This window comes from Ursus americanus, chromosome 30, assembly GCF_024610735.1.
Source record: "Ursus americanus isolate L20-20 chromosome 30, mUrsAme1.1.p, whole genome shotgun sequence".
NCBI classification, from domain to species: domain Eukaryota; kingdom Metazoa; phylum Chordata; class Mammalia; order Carnivora; family Ursidae; genus Ursus; species Ursus americanus.
In genome coordinates this window covers 30113021-30127485 of record NC_142156.1, presented here as the reverse complement: position 1 = coordinate 30127485, position 14465 = coordinate 30113021, and the positions used below count along the sequence as shown (strand labels likewise).

At 52.6% G+C, this 14465-nt stretch overlaps 2 protein-coding genes across 2 annotated transcripts; both read right to left on the bottom strand.

Annotated features, from left to right (window-relative positions):
• Positions 1-342: 342 nt before the first annotated feature.
• THAP7 (THAP domain containing 7) lies at positions 343-2829 on the bottom strand. The gene is made up of 5 exons (XM_045802555.2): positions 2768-2829; positions 2516-2595; positions 1936-2091; positions 1248-1388; positions 343-1056 (listed from the first exon to the last, which is right to left on the bottom strand). The coding sequence occupies exons 2-5, from the start codon at positions 2593-2595 to the stop codon at positions 492-494; spliced, it is 942 nt and encodes a 313-aa protein (XP_045658511.1). The 5' UTR covers positions 2768-2829; the 3' UTR covers positions 343-491.
• A 1348-nt stretch (positions 2830-4177) lies between these two features.
• Positions 4178-12353, bottom strand: LOC123795654 (tubulin alpha-3 chain). The gene is made up of 5 exons (XM_045802553.2): positions 12020-12353; positions 8103-8325; positions 7068-7216; positions 6069-6749; positions 4178-4517 (listed from the first exon to the last, which is right to left on the bottom strand). The coding sequence occupies exons 1-5, from the start codon at positions 12020-12022 to the stop codon at positions 4221-4223; spliced, it is 1353 nt and encodes a 450-aa protein (XP_045658509.1). The 5' UTR covers positions 12023-12353; the 3' UTR covers positions 4178-4220.
• Positions 12354-14465: the final 2112 nt, after the last annotated feature.

The following is a 14465-nucleotide window of genomic DNA, read 5'->3' as shown; positions in this document are numbered from 1 at the left end:
CTGCAGGCTGAGGTTGAGGTGCTGCACCCTACTGACTGCTGGGCAGACTGGGCCAGTGGATGGAAGCCATGCAGGTGTCCTTACAGACTGAGTCTGGCCTGGGTTTCATAAGTGTTTTCAAAGAGACGAGAATGCTTAAGTCTAGGCCATTTCAGGTACCAAGGAGGGTTCCTGGTGCTGCCCCTGGCCTGTGCTCACACTATCCTGTCCCTCAGAAAACCCTGTGGGGCCTGGAGTTGCATGAGGAAGGGTGGGCAAGAGCTGGGCTTTCTTGCTCTCCACAGCTGAGAGCTCAGACTCCAGGGGAGGGGTCCCAGCCCCAGCTGAGCCAGACACCAGGGCCTCCTAGAATCCACTTTATTGTGGCATCTGGCAGGTCTGGTGGACACAGCTCAGACTGGATCCCTTTCCAGGTGGATTCCAAGGGAGGAAGAGGCTGAAGGCCCAAGAGGCAGCCCTGCAAGTCAGCCCTGGGGCCAGCAGCCCCTCGCTCACACCATGCTGCTGCTCAGCTGCATGGCAAAGTCCTGCACGTGCTCCTTCAGAGTCTGGCGGGCATCCGCCTGCGCCCGCTTCTCCCGTGCCCGCTCCTGCTGCAACTTGCTCAGCCGTAGCCGCAGGCGCTGCTCTCGCCGCTTGCAGGCCTGCAGCTGGCGCTGGGCCTTGTCCAGGGCATCGAGTGCAGCCTCAGCCCGCCGCTTCCAGAGCAGGGCGCTGCCCACCTGGTAGCTGTGCTCATTCTGGATGTAGGCGCCGGCTGGGGGTGGGAGGCGCAGCATGTAGGCTGAGGGTGAGACGGGCCGTGGCTCGAGGGGGGACGGCTGTCTCTCTGGCTCCCGTTCCGGCGAGGGCTGTGCGCTGCAGCCTGCTTCATCTGCCTGAGCACCCAGGGGCCCCAGGAGGTCTGAGAAGGGGCTGCTGAGGCCAGCCTCCAGCCTCCCGGTGGGGGAGGCAGGCAAAGCAGCAGGGGCTGAGGCCTCTTCCACAGGAAAGCAGGTGACATCAGCAGGTGGAGGTGGAGAAAATGGAGTCGTGGGCCCTCGGCCCTCAGAGCAGCTGAGAGAAGAGAGAAAGAGAGACTTAATAGGTCAGGCCCAGGCCTTGGCAGACCCCAATTCACCAGCCCACTGAGCCCACTCTGCTGGCTCAGGACCCTGTCCAGCAAGGCTGCTGGCAGACACCCTAAATAAACCCTTCTCTCAGACTTGGGGTGGGAACGAGGCACCCTCCACCCACAGCGCACATACCGCTTCCTGCATCGCCGGAGCCGGCTGACGTCGGGGGGGCCAGGTGGGTAACTGTGCCCCTTGGTCTTGGTTGTCCGGCGTAACTTGGAGAAAGACTCAAATATCGTGGGAACTGCCCCCTCCTTCAGCCTGTGATACCCACTGTGGGGGAAAGCGGCCTGGATGAGATGGATAACACATACTTCCACCCAGGGCAACCCGCAGGGCACAGAGCTAGCATGCCCCCAGCACCCTGGGTCAGCCTCTCCCATGCTAGTACTGTGGGAGGTGGGCAGGCATGTTGCAAGCACTTAATTTAGGGAATACAAAGTTAGGGTAGAGACACCATTCTCTTCCCTGCAGGACTCCTCAAAGTTAAGGTGTGGAGAAAGGCTGCACCGGAACTGGGCTGACCAGCCGAAAAGAATAATTTCGTTGTGGACTTGCTGGGAGGACTTGGGTTCTAAGGAAAAGCCTCTGAAAGAGCTAATGTTTTTCTCTCTTGTCACTGGCATAGTTATCCTGAGGCATGGGTCTTACTGTCACCGAGGTACAAAGCTGGGAAGAGGCAGCCACGCTGGGAACCAGGTCCGTCTGTCCCCCAGCCAGTGACTCCAGGATACTCCTCTTCTGACTCTACAGCTGCCCCAATCGGCCAGCTACTCATGCTTCAAACCCCGCCCCAGTGATGGCCGCCAAGGGGGCTCACCTGATTCCCACCAGCTCAAAGCAGTTTTCCTCGAAGTGTTTGGAGCAGAAGTAGATGTACTCGGAAGCTGGGTCCCACAGGCCCTGGCCGCTGGGGTCCAGCCGCTGGCAGTTGGCCAGCCACAAGCCTCGCCTCGGGTTGTCCTTCTTGGGAAGTCTGCAGGGCCACAAACCAGTGAGCCCAGGGTGTCTGCAACCCTGGGCTCCAGCTGCCCAAGCTCTCCAGAGGGCAAGGTCTGGTCCTGCACATGCCGCCACCAGACCTCCCTTCAACCCTCCCGGTGAACACCGTCCGCCCAAGCCCAGGTGAGGAAACTGAGGCCTCAAGAGAGCAACTTCCTTAGTACCACCTACCAGGTAAGAGTCACGGAACGGAGGGCCCCAGGCTGGTGGACCTCCCGTGCTCCCTCTCCCACCTAGCCTCAGTCGCACCGGCACCGCCCCCTTCACCTTTCCCACCTACAAGTACAAGCCTCGCGCCAAACGGAGGAAGGCGCGTGCGCAATCGTGGCTCCACGAAGAGGGAGAAAGGGGGGCATGCGCACGTGAACCTTCGCGCGCCAGCACGCACGCGCGCTGACCTGTGGAAAGAGATGCCGCGGTTGCGCGTCTCGCGCGTGTCCCGTGTGCAGCAGCCGGCGGCGGAGCAGTGACGCGGCATCTGGGGAAGAGGCGGGAGCTTGGTCGTGGGCGGCTGTCCGGGCCCGGAGGGGCCTCGCGCCCCCAGCCGCCGCTCCGCTCCTGGCGGGCCTGGCCTGCCGGGTCTCCCCCGGCCCGATCTCGCCCGAGCCCCGTCCCAGCCCGTTCTCCTGACTCCCGTCAGCGGCACTCACGATCTCGCCATTGCTGCGCCGCCGAAGTCTCGCGAGGAGTGGCGCGCGGTGGAAGTTGGTACCATAGAGACTCGGAAGAGCGAGGCTCTGACCCGAGGGGCGGGGCGGGCCCCGGAAGCAGCGGGAGCGTAAGGTCGCCGCCGCGTCTGCGCCGTCGCAGCCTCCTTGAACGCCTGCGCCGTCGCACACGCGGGCTCCGCTTTGTCTTTGGGCGTTAGCTCTTCGTTGTCAGCACCCGGGCACCCAAGGAGCGGCCTCGCTTGGTGGCGCGGAGTCCCGGCCTCCGGGTCTGGCGGCGCGGCAGCGGGAAACCGGCAGGGGCCTGGGAAGGAAGCACACTGGCTCCCGGGAAAGGCTAGACTGCAAGAAAGGAAACCAGCGAGAACAAAAAGGGGCCAGGATGCGTGATCAGAACCTGACAAAGTCCAGTGCTCACAGCTTACTCCGGGAGAGGTGCCTATAAATCGGATGGGTGGGCGGTGGGCACTGATCACATTTTGGGAAAATGTGATGGGCAGAAGGCTCTGCTGTAGTTCCTTCTGGCAGGGAGGCGGCTGAGTTAGGTATAAAAACAAGGGCCTAGGGGCGCCTGCGTGGCCCAGTCGGTTGAGCATTCTGCTCTTGGTTTTGGCTTAGGTCATGATTTCAGGGTCTTGAGGTGGAGCCCCACCTTGGCTCTGCCCGCACTGCAGTTGGCTGGGGATTCTCCCTCCCCCTTCTCTGCCGCTCCTGCTTGCAGTCTGTTTTTCTCTAAAATGAACATGAATAAATCTCTTTAAAAAAACCAAATGGGGTGTCTGGGTGGCTCTGTCAGTTAAGCATCTGCCTTCAGTTCAGGTCATGATCTTGGGGTCCTGGGTTGCCCCAGTTTGGGCCCCCTGCTCAGTAGGGAGCCTCCTCCTCCCTCTGCCCCCCATCTCCACTCGTGCTCACTCCCTCGCTCTCTCAAATAGATTAAAAAAAGAAAAAGATTTAAAACAAAAAAAAAAATCCCAAAAACAAAGGCCTTGCTGGAAACAGCCTCAGTAAATGACTTTGCACTAGGGTGGGGCTGCCTCCCTGGACCCTCCCACAAGACTGGGTGAAAGTAGCCACTCCACATTTAGGGGAAAAAAAAAAAAAAAAAACAGATTACTGTTCCGTTCTCCAAAGGACCATCAAGAATAAGTGAAAGATTTAAGAAAAACCAAAACATTTTTCCTAATTCCCTCAGCGATGCCTTTTGAAGCCTTCTTTCTAGGGGAAAAGTAGTAACTAAACATGCTTAATTTTTTCTGAGAGGAAAATGTTTTTTTCTCCTGGAAATGCACTTGGAAAAGGCGAGTATCTGGATCGGGAATTCTGTCAAGGTGCAGCACAAGGGAAACGATGCTTCAATACAGAAACTTTAATAGGTAAACATATCGTTATAGTGGGGGCGATACAAAGGGATGGCTGCCAGGTGCACTCCCATTCAGTATTCTTCCCCTTCTTCGGCCTCTGCTTCCACGGAATCCACACCCACCTCTTCATAATCTTTCTCCAGAGCTGCCAGGTCCTCCCGGGCCTCAGAGAACTCCCCTTCCTCCATGCCCTCCCCCACGTACCAGTGCACAAAGGCTCGCTTTGCGTACATGAGGTCAAACTTATGGTCCAGGCGGGCCCAGGCCTCAGCAATGGCGGTAGTGTTGCTCAGCATGCACACAGCCCGCTGCACCTTGGCCAGGTCCCCCCCGGGGACGACGGTGGGGGGCTGGTAGTTGATGCCCACCTGCGAGAGAAGGGGAAGAAAGCAGTCTGTGAAGCTTCAGTCAAACCCAGAAATGGTGGCTGCTTTCATGGAAACAGAAGACATGTAGGTGCCTTCTTCATGCCAGGTGAGGTGTCAGGTGAGCAGGCTGCTGGTTTCTACACAAGGACGATGGGGAAGAAAGAGCCCTGGAGCTGGCCAGCCTGGCTCAGGCCCAAGCTGCCTGAAGGGCTGTATCCCAGAACCTGAGCCATGGGACATGCTCAGGTAACAGGACTGTTTCTTCTAAAAAGGGATACTACTTTCTATTTTTCACATATTATTTTCTCCACAGATGGGGATTCATTTCTGTAGCTGAGACCTCTTCCACTCGAGTCAGAGCGCTAAGGTTTTATCACGAGGGGAGATCATACCCCCGTTTCCCATCGAGTGAGCCAGCCTGTGCATCACAGGACGACAGGAACGCTGTCAGAGGTCAGCTACCGCTGCAACAGGAGGTGGCCTATGTGTGTGTAAGTAGGAGAAAGGAGGGGATATTCAAGGGCTGGGACCAAAGGGGAGGCATTCCAAGTTCCCAAACCAGGGGACAATGTGACCAGAGCTTTCGGCAGCAATACACAGGGTCAATTAGAACCGGGCTCAGCAAACATTGTCTATGAAGGGCAAGACAGCACATATCCTATGCTGGGCAGGCCACATGGTCTCGGTCACGATTACTAATTCTGTCTATACAGTACAAAAGCAGCCACAATGACACACCAATGAACAGGTGTGGCTGTGTTCACATAAAATATTTTTTATAAAATTAGGTGGCTGGTCTGCCAACCGTGCCGACCCCTGATCCCAGAGTAGAAAGTGCTAGCTAAGGAAGCAGTGAGGTCTGAGCCAGCAGAGATGGCATGAAAAGCAAGGCAGAGAGAAGCCCATCTTACCATATGGAAAACACTGACAGGGTTTAGTATTCAAGTATTGGACAAAGCTGCAAAGTGACAGCAAATTTCCTATCTTGTATCAAATGGAAGGTTGGTACAAACTATGGTGGAGGCAAACTCAGGCCAACATTGCTGAGCTTACCAAAAGACAAATAAATATGTTGCCATTTTCCCCCCAAAACATTCATCAAGGTTTTTCTTTAAATCAAACACTGCATGGGACATTTAAATTGGGTTTAATTTCTATATGCCTGTGGAATGAAGTAGGTTTTAGTGAGAGCAATGTTTATAGTAATGCCCCAATTTCAAATATCCACATAAACTATCAAAATGCCTTGAAAATGTCTACATTTCTAAATCCAAACTACATTTCCACACTCTAATTCACCACCCAAAGAAAAGGACAAAAATTGTTCCAAAATTTCCTGTTCTGTTAAAAAAAATTCTCACCACAGGTATACAGTGTGATAACTCAGGAAGGAAGTTCAAAACGCACCAATGAATAAATTCTCACTCTGGCTCACTAATTTATGACCAAGGGGCTGGCTGCCAAGGAACGGGGGTATGCCCCACAAAGGGCATTCTGCGCTCGGTCTGCTGTTGCTGACAGGTAAAACCACTGCACAGCGCCCAGTCCTACCTTAAATCCAGTCGGGCACCAATCCACAAACTGGATGGTGCGCTTGGTCTTGATGGTGGCGATGGCTGCGTTGACATCTTTCGGGACCACGTCCCCCCTGTACAACATGCAGCAGGCCATGTACTTGCCGTGCCGAGGGTCACACTTGACCATCTGGTTGGCCGGCTCGAAGCAGGCATTGGTGATCTCGGCCACGGACAGCTGCTCGTGGTAGGCCTTCTCGGCAGAGATGACCGGGGCGTACGTGGCCAGGGGAAAGTGGATGCGGGGGTACGGGACCAGGTTGGTCTGGAATTCCGTCAAGTCCACGTTCAGGGCCCCATCGAATCGCAGGGAGGCCGTGATGGAGGACACGATCTGCCCGATCAGACGATTGAGGTTGGTGTACGTGGGCCGCTCGATATCCAGGTTGCGCCGACATATGTCGTAGATGGCTTCGTTGTCCACCATGAAGGCACAGTCGGAATGCTCCAGGGTCGTGTGCGTGGTCAGGATGGAGTTGTAGGGCTCCACCACGGCCGTGGACACCTGGGGGGCTGGGTAAATGGCAAATTCCAGCTTGGACTTCTTGCCGTAGTCCACCGACAGCCGCTCCATGAGCAGAGACGCGAACCCAGAGCCGGTGCCGCCCCCGAAACTGTGGAAGATGAGGAAGCCCTGCAGCCCCGTGCACAGATCCGCCTGAGAGAAATCACAAACCGTGGGTCAGTGCCTGCAGAAGCCACACCCCTGACCTCCAATGACCCGGTCACTTCTCTTTTGCTCTGCAGGACGCTACGCGTTCAAATCGTCTGCAGCGCACACGCGTGACACCCAGAAGCAAAGCAAAGCAGACGTTAAGATGGATGGACGATGGCTGCACTGAAGTCACCCGTGAAGGAAGACGTGGACTCAAGATTCTGGCCTGGGGTTTGGCCAAAGTGACCTCCCGGTCCCCATCCCCGCCTACCCTCCCATCCAGGGCGACGTCCACAGGAAGCCCTCTCGGCGCCCCCTCACCAGTTTTCGGATCCGGTCCAGGACCAGGTCGACAATCTCCTTGCCGATGGTGTAATGGCCTCTGGCGTAATTATTGGCTGCGTCCTCCTTCCCGGTGATCAGCTGCTCTGGGTGGAAGAGCTGCCTGTAGGTCCCCGTGCGCACTTCATCTGCAAAGAGGACGCGTGGGCCGCGGGTCTTTAAGGCCTGTTGTTAGCCCACCGAGGGGGAGGGCTTCGGGGACCCTTTGCATCTACCACACACATGCTGTGCCTTGCGGTCAGCAGCATCAGTGTCTTACGGCAAACGTCTCTGTGTCACATGCAGACCACAATGGCGACCTGTGGCTCTAGCAGGTGAAGTCAACTGGAGGTACAAGGTCCATTCTGACTGGTGCCCAAAGAAGGGGATGCGCTCACACCCGCACACCCGTGATTATTTCTCCCCAACTGTAGCTACGTCAGAGTGTGACTAAAAAGCCCTGACATACTAGACGGTCACCAGGTCAGCATGACTTCCGCCAGGCAGTCCCGTCAGGGCACCCTAGGGGGCCTGCGTCTCACAGACTTTGGGCTGACGTTCTGTCTTCTCCTGGGTGGCCACTGAAAGGTGCCCTTCTGTGCAGCTCTCCCTGGCCACCACCTCAGGCTTCTCAGCTGGAGGATCCCAAGGAATGTCCTCTATTTACCTTCTGTGTCTAAGATGCAGGTCACGACTCTTGTGCACCAGCATGGCCATGTGCACAGGGTTAAGGAGGGAGCCGTGACCAGGCACCCTGCGGGGGGTGGGGGGGTCTATGCAACCACCTGCCTGGGTCTGAGGTGGCCACGAGTGAGTCTATTACCAGCCCCTCTTTTTTCTGTACATTAGGTTCTCCTAAATGAGGAGCCTTGAAGCACTAACCCTGTAGTTTCTCACCTAACACAGCCACAGGGTTATACCTGCACGTCCCATCCTTTCTGTGGAAGGGTTCAAAGGAGCACAGGGGACGTGGACGGGGCTTCAGGAGGCCCTCCCACTGTCCCAGGAAAGCCGCCCAAGTGCCCCAGTACCGACCGACCACGGTGGGTTCCAGGTCCACAAACACTGCTCTGGGCACGTGCTTGCCAGCCCCAGTCTCGCTGAAGAACGTGTTGAAGGAGTCATCCCCACCGCCGATGGTTTTGTCACTTGGCATCTGACCATCAGGCTGAATTCCATGTTCAAGGCAGTACAGTTCCCAGCAGGCATTGCCGATCTGGACACCTGCCTGCCCCACGTGGATAGAGATGCACTCGCGCTGGGAACCAGAACACAAACATGGAGACCTCCTTGTTTGCAAGGCAATCAGCACTATATGGCATGAAAAACATATATACGGCAGTAACATATATATGTATGTTTCAGTGTCTAAAGCTTTTACAAGCCTTTCCCAGAGGGCTTATGTGACCCTTTTGTCACTGTGAAAACTGAGATGCTCTAAACCACCCTAGGTACTAAGTGCCAGACTGAACCCCTGTACAAAAGTATTTGCTAATATACACGTACTGTCAATAGTAAACTCCGCATTATGGCTAGTCATAGTTACTATCTAAAGAATATTAGTTCTTGATGGTGTCCTGTCCAAAGACAGGGTAACAGGTAATACAGACTTAGGGGAGGAAAAGTGGACTGGGACACGGGTCACCACGGTTCAAGTGGCACCGGTCACCGTATGTGTGTCTTCTATCTACCCGTCTACATCTACCCTCTTTTTCTCCATCTAGGTCTGTGCTCAGGAATGCTGGCCCACGTGGACTGCATCAAAAGGGCTTCCTTGTCCCTGGCTTCTGGTTGCTTTAGCCAATGGCAGGCATCAGCAGGAGACTGGGAGGTTAGGGTGCTCACTCCCTGGCTCCCTCCCTGCCAGAAAGCCATGGGTTCCTTGAGTGTGTTAATTAAGACCACAAACTTTCAGCAGTCAGTGCTCTTCATAAAGCCGCCTTCTCAACTTCCAGTAACCACTCCCTCACCTCACCTTCCAAGATGGGCGTTAAAGGGTACCAGACATCACAAATGCTACAACACTGCACTGCCTTTGGTGGTTTCCTTAGACCCTGCCCACAGCTATATAGATAGTACCTTTTGAAAGATTCTCCTCAAAGTACGTATTCTCACTGCATTATACCTTTCCTGCCAGGAACCTAACTGTACAGTCATTCATTATTTGTTCTATTTTAGACACATTATCCTCACAAATACATAGAGGAAAATCAAATGAAATTCAGTGTCCCATCTACCCTAAATCCTAGTGCACAATACACCAAGAACTTGAAGTCCTGTTTTCTATTACACAAGCATCAAATCTCAAATTAGGGGCACAGAGGTTCACACTATGCTGCAATCCCCCAAGAATCTATCCCAGAAGGAAGCATGCAGTTCCAGAAAGAACTTCTCCAATGACAATGAACTCACTCCCTTCAGAGAAGGAAGTCATCAACTCTCTGCAAAGTCTTGGAATCCACCCAATCACACCATTTGCATATCCAGATTGTGCACTTTGCCTTACTTAAATCCAAGCAGCCTGTACTGCACAAAATGCCTGATTTGGTTTTCTATTCACTCAGCCCCACTATGATCACAGTAAGCTCTGTACCCTGAGAAAATCCCTCCATTTCTTCTTTAACAAAATGGGGACTGACGTGGGATGCCTCGGTGGTTTAGTCGGTTAAGGTCATGATCCCAGGGTCCTGGGATAGAGTCCTGCATCCGGCTCCTTGCTTGGCATGGAGCATGCTTCTCCCTCTGCTTGTGCTCACACTCGCTCTGACAAATAAATAAATAAAATCTTCAAAATAGGGGAGGGACTGACGTGCTAGGTGATCGGCAAGGGCACTTTCATCTTACTATCCAACCCATGAAACAAATCAAAAGCAGTCAGGAAAATCATTCCTGGCTTTCAACAGAAAGCCATTAGAAGTTCATTGCCAACCTACCTGGCTCATGAAAATCTTACATTTATTGAGTCAGCTTTATCTACTCTCTGAAAAAATGATTTGAAACCTCCTCTGTTCTTTTCAAGCTCGGGCCCAACTGCTCTCTTCATGTTCTGGGCAGATAACCCTGTTCCCTACTTACCTAGAAGCTTCAGCTTCCAACCAGCAAATGTGCAGACTTTCTGCTCTCCTCATTCCTTTACTTTACAATAAAGCTATGCTTCCCCCTGTCAGTGATCTATTGTTTCTATTGAACCCCTACCCAGCAACAGTCCTCAAAGTTATCTGGAGTTCCTAGGCCTCTAGAGATCCATACACCTGTTCAGGATACATGGAAATTAAAGCAATTTCATAGTTGGGACTGCTGAGGTGACAGGCCTTCTCACCATATTCACAATTGCATTGATGGTGCATAATTAGAGGTGGGTACAACTGCTCGTGCTTGAGCACAAATCGGGGTAGTGGCACCAAACTGTCCCAGTGTTCATTAGATTTTTCACATTTATGCACTCACAGTAATAAGACAAAAAAAAGATCAATCTCATTTAAGAATGTTCACAATGAAGCAAAAATGATTATTGATTTTATAATTCTCCAACCTCGGGGTGCCTGGGTGTCTCAGTCACTTAAACGTCTCTCTCTTTTTTTTAAAGCAGATTTAAAATTTTCATTTATATTGGGGCACCTGGGTGGCGAAGTCGTTAAGCGTCTGCCTTCACTTAGGGTGTGATCCTGGCATTCTGGGATCAAGTCCCACATCAGGCTCCTCCGCTAGGAGCCTGCTTCTTCCTCTCCCACTCCCCCTGCTTGTGTTCCCTCTCTCACTGGCTGTCTCTCTGTCAAATAAATAAATAAAATTTTAAAAAGATATAATAAAAATAAAAATTTCATTTATTTATTTTTTAAAGACTTTGTTTATTTCTCAAGAGTGGGGGGAGCTGTAGGCAGGGCAGACAGAGGGAGAAGCAGGCTCCCCGCTGAGCAAGGAGCCCAATACAGGACTCAATCCCCGGAACCTGGGATCGTGACCCGAACCAAAGGCAGACGCTAAACCGACTGAGCCACCCAGGCATCACAAGCATCTGTCTGACTCTTGATTTCAACTCAGGTCATGATCTCAGGGTCCCAGGAACGAGCCCTGTGTTCATGGGGGAGTCTGCTTGAGGAATCTCTCTCCCTCTACCCCCCTCACACACTCTCTCTAAAATAAATATATCTACAAAAAAATAAAGTCTCCATCCTCAAGAACTGTGACAAAATGGAAAATATTCATAAAGTACTTGTGTACCTGCTCAAACACAGCTGCCTTGAGAAACGGTACTTGTGTGTGTTTTCAGTTGCCATGTGAACCAGCTGCTTTTGTCATGGAATGTTATTTTGCTACAAAGAGTTGACAAACTATGGCTATTCTGACTTGGGTATTTGTCATTTATGGTAACGTGTGTTGCCTTAAAGTGAACAAATATTTTTAAAGTTTCTCGTTTTAAATTTCTAACATGACAAATGCCTATAGATGTAACCCACATAAACAAAAGCTTTTTGGGAGTCCTGTTTAATTTATAATACTGGACGGATGTCCTGGGACCCGAAAGTCTGAGAAGCGTCCTACAGTCGTCAGGAAGCCATCACTATGGCCGGGCTCCTCAGAGACTGAGTCAAGGCCACCCAACAATCCAGCTGCCACCCTGGCTCGTTAAAGGCACAATTTCTCACTAGCCGCCTGCACCTGCCGACCCCCACGATGCAGGTCGCTACTGCCCTCGGGGCCCAATACAGTCAGAGGACAAGCCAGAGGACGACCATCTGCTCGTCCCCATGGCCCCGGGCCTTCCGTGCCCACCCCAGCCCTCTCTTCTAGCCAACGCCTGCCCCCCACGGAACCCCGGTTCCGGCGTCTGTCCCAGTCTTGCCCCATCCTGTCGCCTCGCGTGGGGGACTTCGCCCACTCTCCCGCCTGGGCGTCCACAGACCAAGAGTGCTCGGGGTCCTGCCAATGCTGGCCAGGCCCCGGGGCCTTACCATGGTGAGCTCAGCTGCTGCCCAACGCCGCTACTCGACCTCAACTGCCGCCAGAGACGCCACGCGCCCAACTGCCGCCCGCTGCACTGCGCACACGGAGGGGGATTGGCCCGCCGCTGCCTAGGCCCCTATTGGTCTTCAGCGCCTCGGGGCGGACCGAGGCCTGGAATCCCGCTTCCGATTGGCTATTGCTTGACTCACGGAGTATGGCCCCTTCTGATTGGATGCGTCTTTGGCGGGAAGGCTACCGCCTCGACAAAGGCGGAGCGTTCTGGTGCATTTTTAGCCTTGAGGTTGGAGTGGCCGCGGTTTTCCCTGCGTGGGCCCAGGACATTTTCATGCATGTAAGTCGCCAGCGTGCAAATGGCTTCAAGTCAAGATTGTGTCGCCTTCTCGCTTGGAGCCTCGGGCCCACTCATCTGCCTGGTCCTGATTCAGGTCTTTGCAAACATGACCACCTCGCGGAGGTCTGTGCGTCATCTACCTGTAACCAATCCAAAGGAGAGTTGCTGCACCCCATGCCCAGCAAGCCCGAAAAAGACTGGAGCCGCACTTTTGCCGTGAAGGTAGACTATTGGTGTGGTGCTGCACAGGGGAACGGGAAACCAATGCTCAAAGTCCTGAACTTCTGATGGTTTCTAAGTGAGGATTTTTGAGGGCAAGCTTTGGGTCAGGGGCCTCCCGAAAAGGCGGACGCTGTTGATCGGAGGCCCATGAAATCACGTTCACAGATGTTACTTTGTTACTTGAGGTGGCTTTCTCTGGTCCGCGGAAGTGTGCCCTATCTCAGGAGACTTGGAATCTGAAAAACATATTTGTTAGGTTAGAAATTGCATTAGGTACATGTGGTGATTGTGTGTTTGGGGTAGTGTGATCAGCTGCTTTTAAGTGACTGTTCCGCGAGTAGACTGGTGGGGTCATGGTCCTTTGAATAAGTAAGCATTCCTATCAAGAGATAGGCCTACTCCATTCCCTAGCCCGCCGAGCTGTGCTTGTGAAGGATATGACCTCTGGTGATGGTTCTTTCATCTAAACTAATAAGATGGATGTCAGCTTTATACCCAAAGTCTGCACACCCTTTCTTGTCCACCCCTTTTCTGGTGCACAAAGGCCTTTGCCATCCAGCACCTGGGAACCAGGCAGGATTTGATTACTTCTTTAATGTGAACTGGGTTTCTAGGGACACGGGACTGGAAGGGTATACCCCAGGCTCCCCCACGACCCCCAAGAGCTGGGTTGGAGCTCAGTGTCCCTTTTGGGGGACTATGGAACAATTGCCTGATTCTTCCATTCTGTAAAGACTGACTCAACTTTCTTTAGGATCCCATGTGTATTTATTTCTGAGAAAAGCAGGGTAAGAGGAATTCTGGCTTATTCCCGGTTTATCACCCGAATGCAACACCCTTTCTGGCGATTCCCTAGAGTGTGTTAGAACGGACTCTTACTTAGTCCTTAGAGAAGAATGGAGAACTCAACCCCTGCAATGGGGCACACAAGATAGAGGGGCTGGAATTTTTCTGTAGGCCTTGGGAACATAGGAATAGTATGATTAGGTCTTACCTTAGGCAGCTTTGGCAGCGGGGAGGAGGGAGATGGAAGGAGGTCAGGGGAGAGCCAGGGAAACCCGGAGAAACCTTCCCTGCTTCTTCTCCCCAGGAGAGTGAATCCTTCTATCTTAGTTCACCTGCCATAACAAAACACCACAGACTGGGTAGCTTAAGCACAGAAGTTTATTTTTTCACAGTTCTGAAGGCTAGAAGTGCAAGGTCAAGTTCTGGAACATGTAAGTTCAAGCCTACATGGGTGGGAGGACAGAGCAAGTTCTCTGGTGTCTCTTCTTATGAGGACACTAATCCTATCAGATCAGGACCCCACTCTTACGATCTCATTTGACATCAATTACCTGCTATCTCCAAATACAGTCACATTGGGGATTAGGGCTTCAACGTAGGAATTGGGGGGGTACCCAATTCAGTCTATAGCACCCTCCTTTCTCAGGGCTCCAAACAAACCACATACATAATTGAATTGTAGCCTGTACCACATTTTATTATTTTTCAAAAACATTTATTTAATATTTAGAGAGAGGGAGAGAGCACAAGCAGGGAGAGGGGCAGAGGGGAAGGGAGACAAGCCGAATTCCCGCTGAGCGGGGCAGGGTGGGGGTGGGGGTCTGACGGCAGGCTCCATCCCAGGACCCTGAGATCATGACCTGAGCCAAAATCAAGAGTCAGATGCTCAAATGACTGAGCCACCCAGGCATCTCTCACTTTTTTTTTTTTTTTTTTTGGCCTCACGTTTTAAAGTACTATTCTTTTTCTGGTTATGAAAGTAACACATATTCAGCATAGAAAGTGTGGAAAATGAAGAATAATAGGAAAAAAATTAAAATCATCCCCAAACCCATACTTTAGAGCTAAACATTATTAATATGTCAGGGTTTTTT

What these genes read in the sequence shown, in the direction of transcription:
- LOC123795654 (XM_045802553.2), bottom strand. An exon ending in CCTGGAACCCACCGTGGTCG is followed by an intron (nt 7,217 to 8,102) that starts GTCGGTACTGGG and finishes TCCTCTTTGCAG; the next exon opens with ATGAAGTGCGCACGGGGACC. An exon ending in TGGACCGGATCCGAAAACTG is followed by an intron (nt 6,750 to 7,067) that starts GTGAGGGGGCGC and finishes GATTTCTCTCAG; the next exon opens with GCGGATCTGTGCACGGGGCT.
- THAP7 (XM_045802555.2), bottom strand. Translation starts at nt 2,595, where the DNA reads ATGCCGCGTCACTGCTCCGCCGCCGGCTGCTGCACACGGGACACGCGC. An exon ending in CGCGGCATCTCTTTCCACAG is followed by an intron (nt 2,092 to 2,515) that starts GTCAGCGCGCGT and finishes GTGGCCCTGCAG; the next exon opens with ACTTCCCAAGAAGGACAACC. An exon ending in TTTGAGCTGGTGGGAATCAG is followed by an intron (nt 1,389 to 1,935) that starts GTGAGCCCCCTT and finishes TTTCCCCCACAG; the next exon opens with TGGGTATCACAGGCTGAAGG.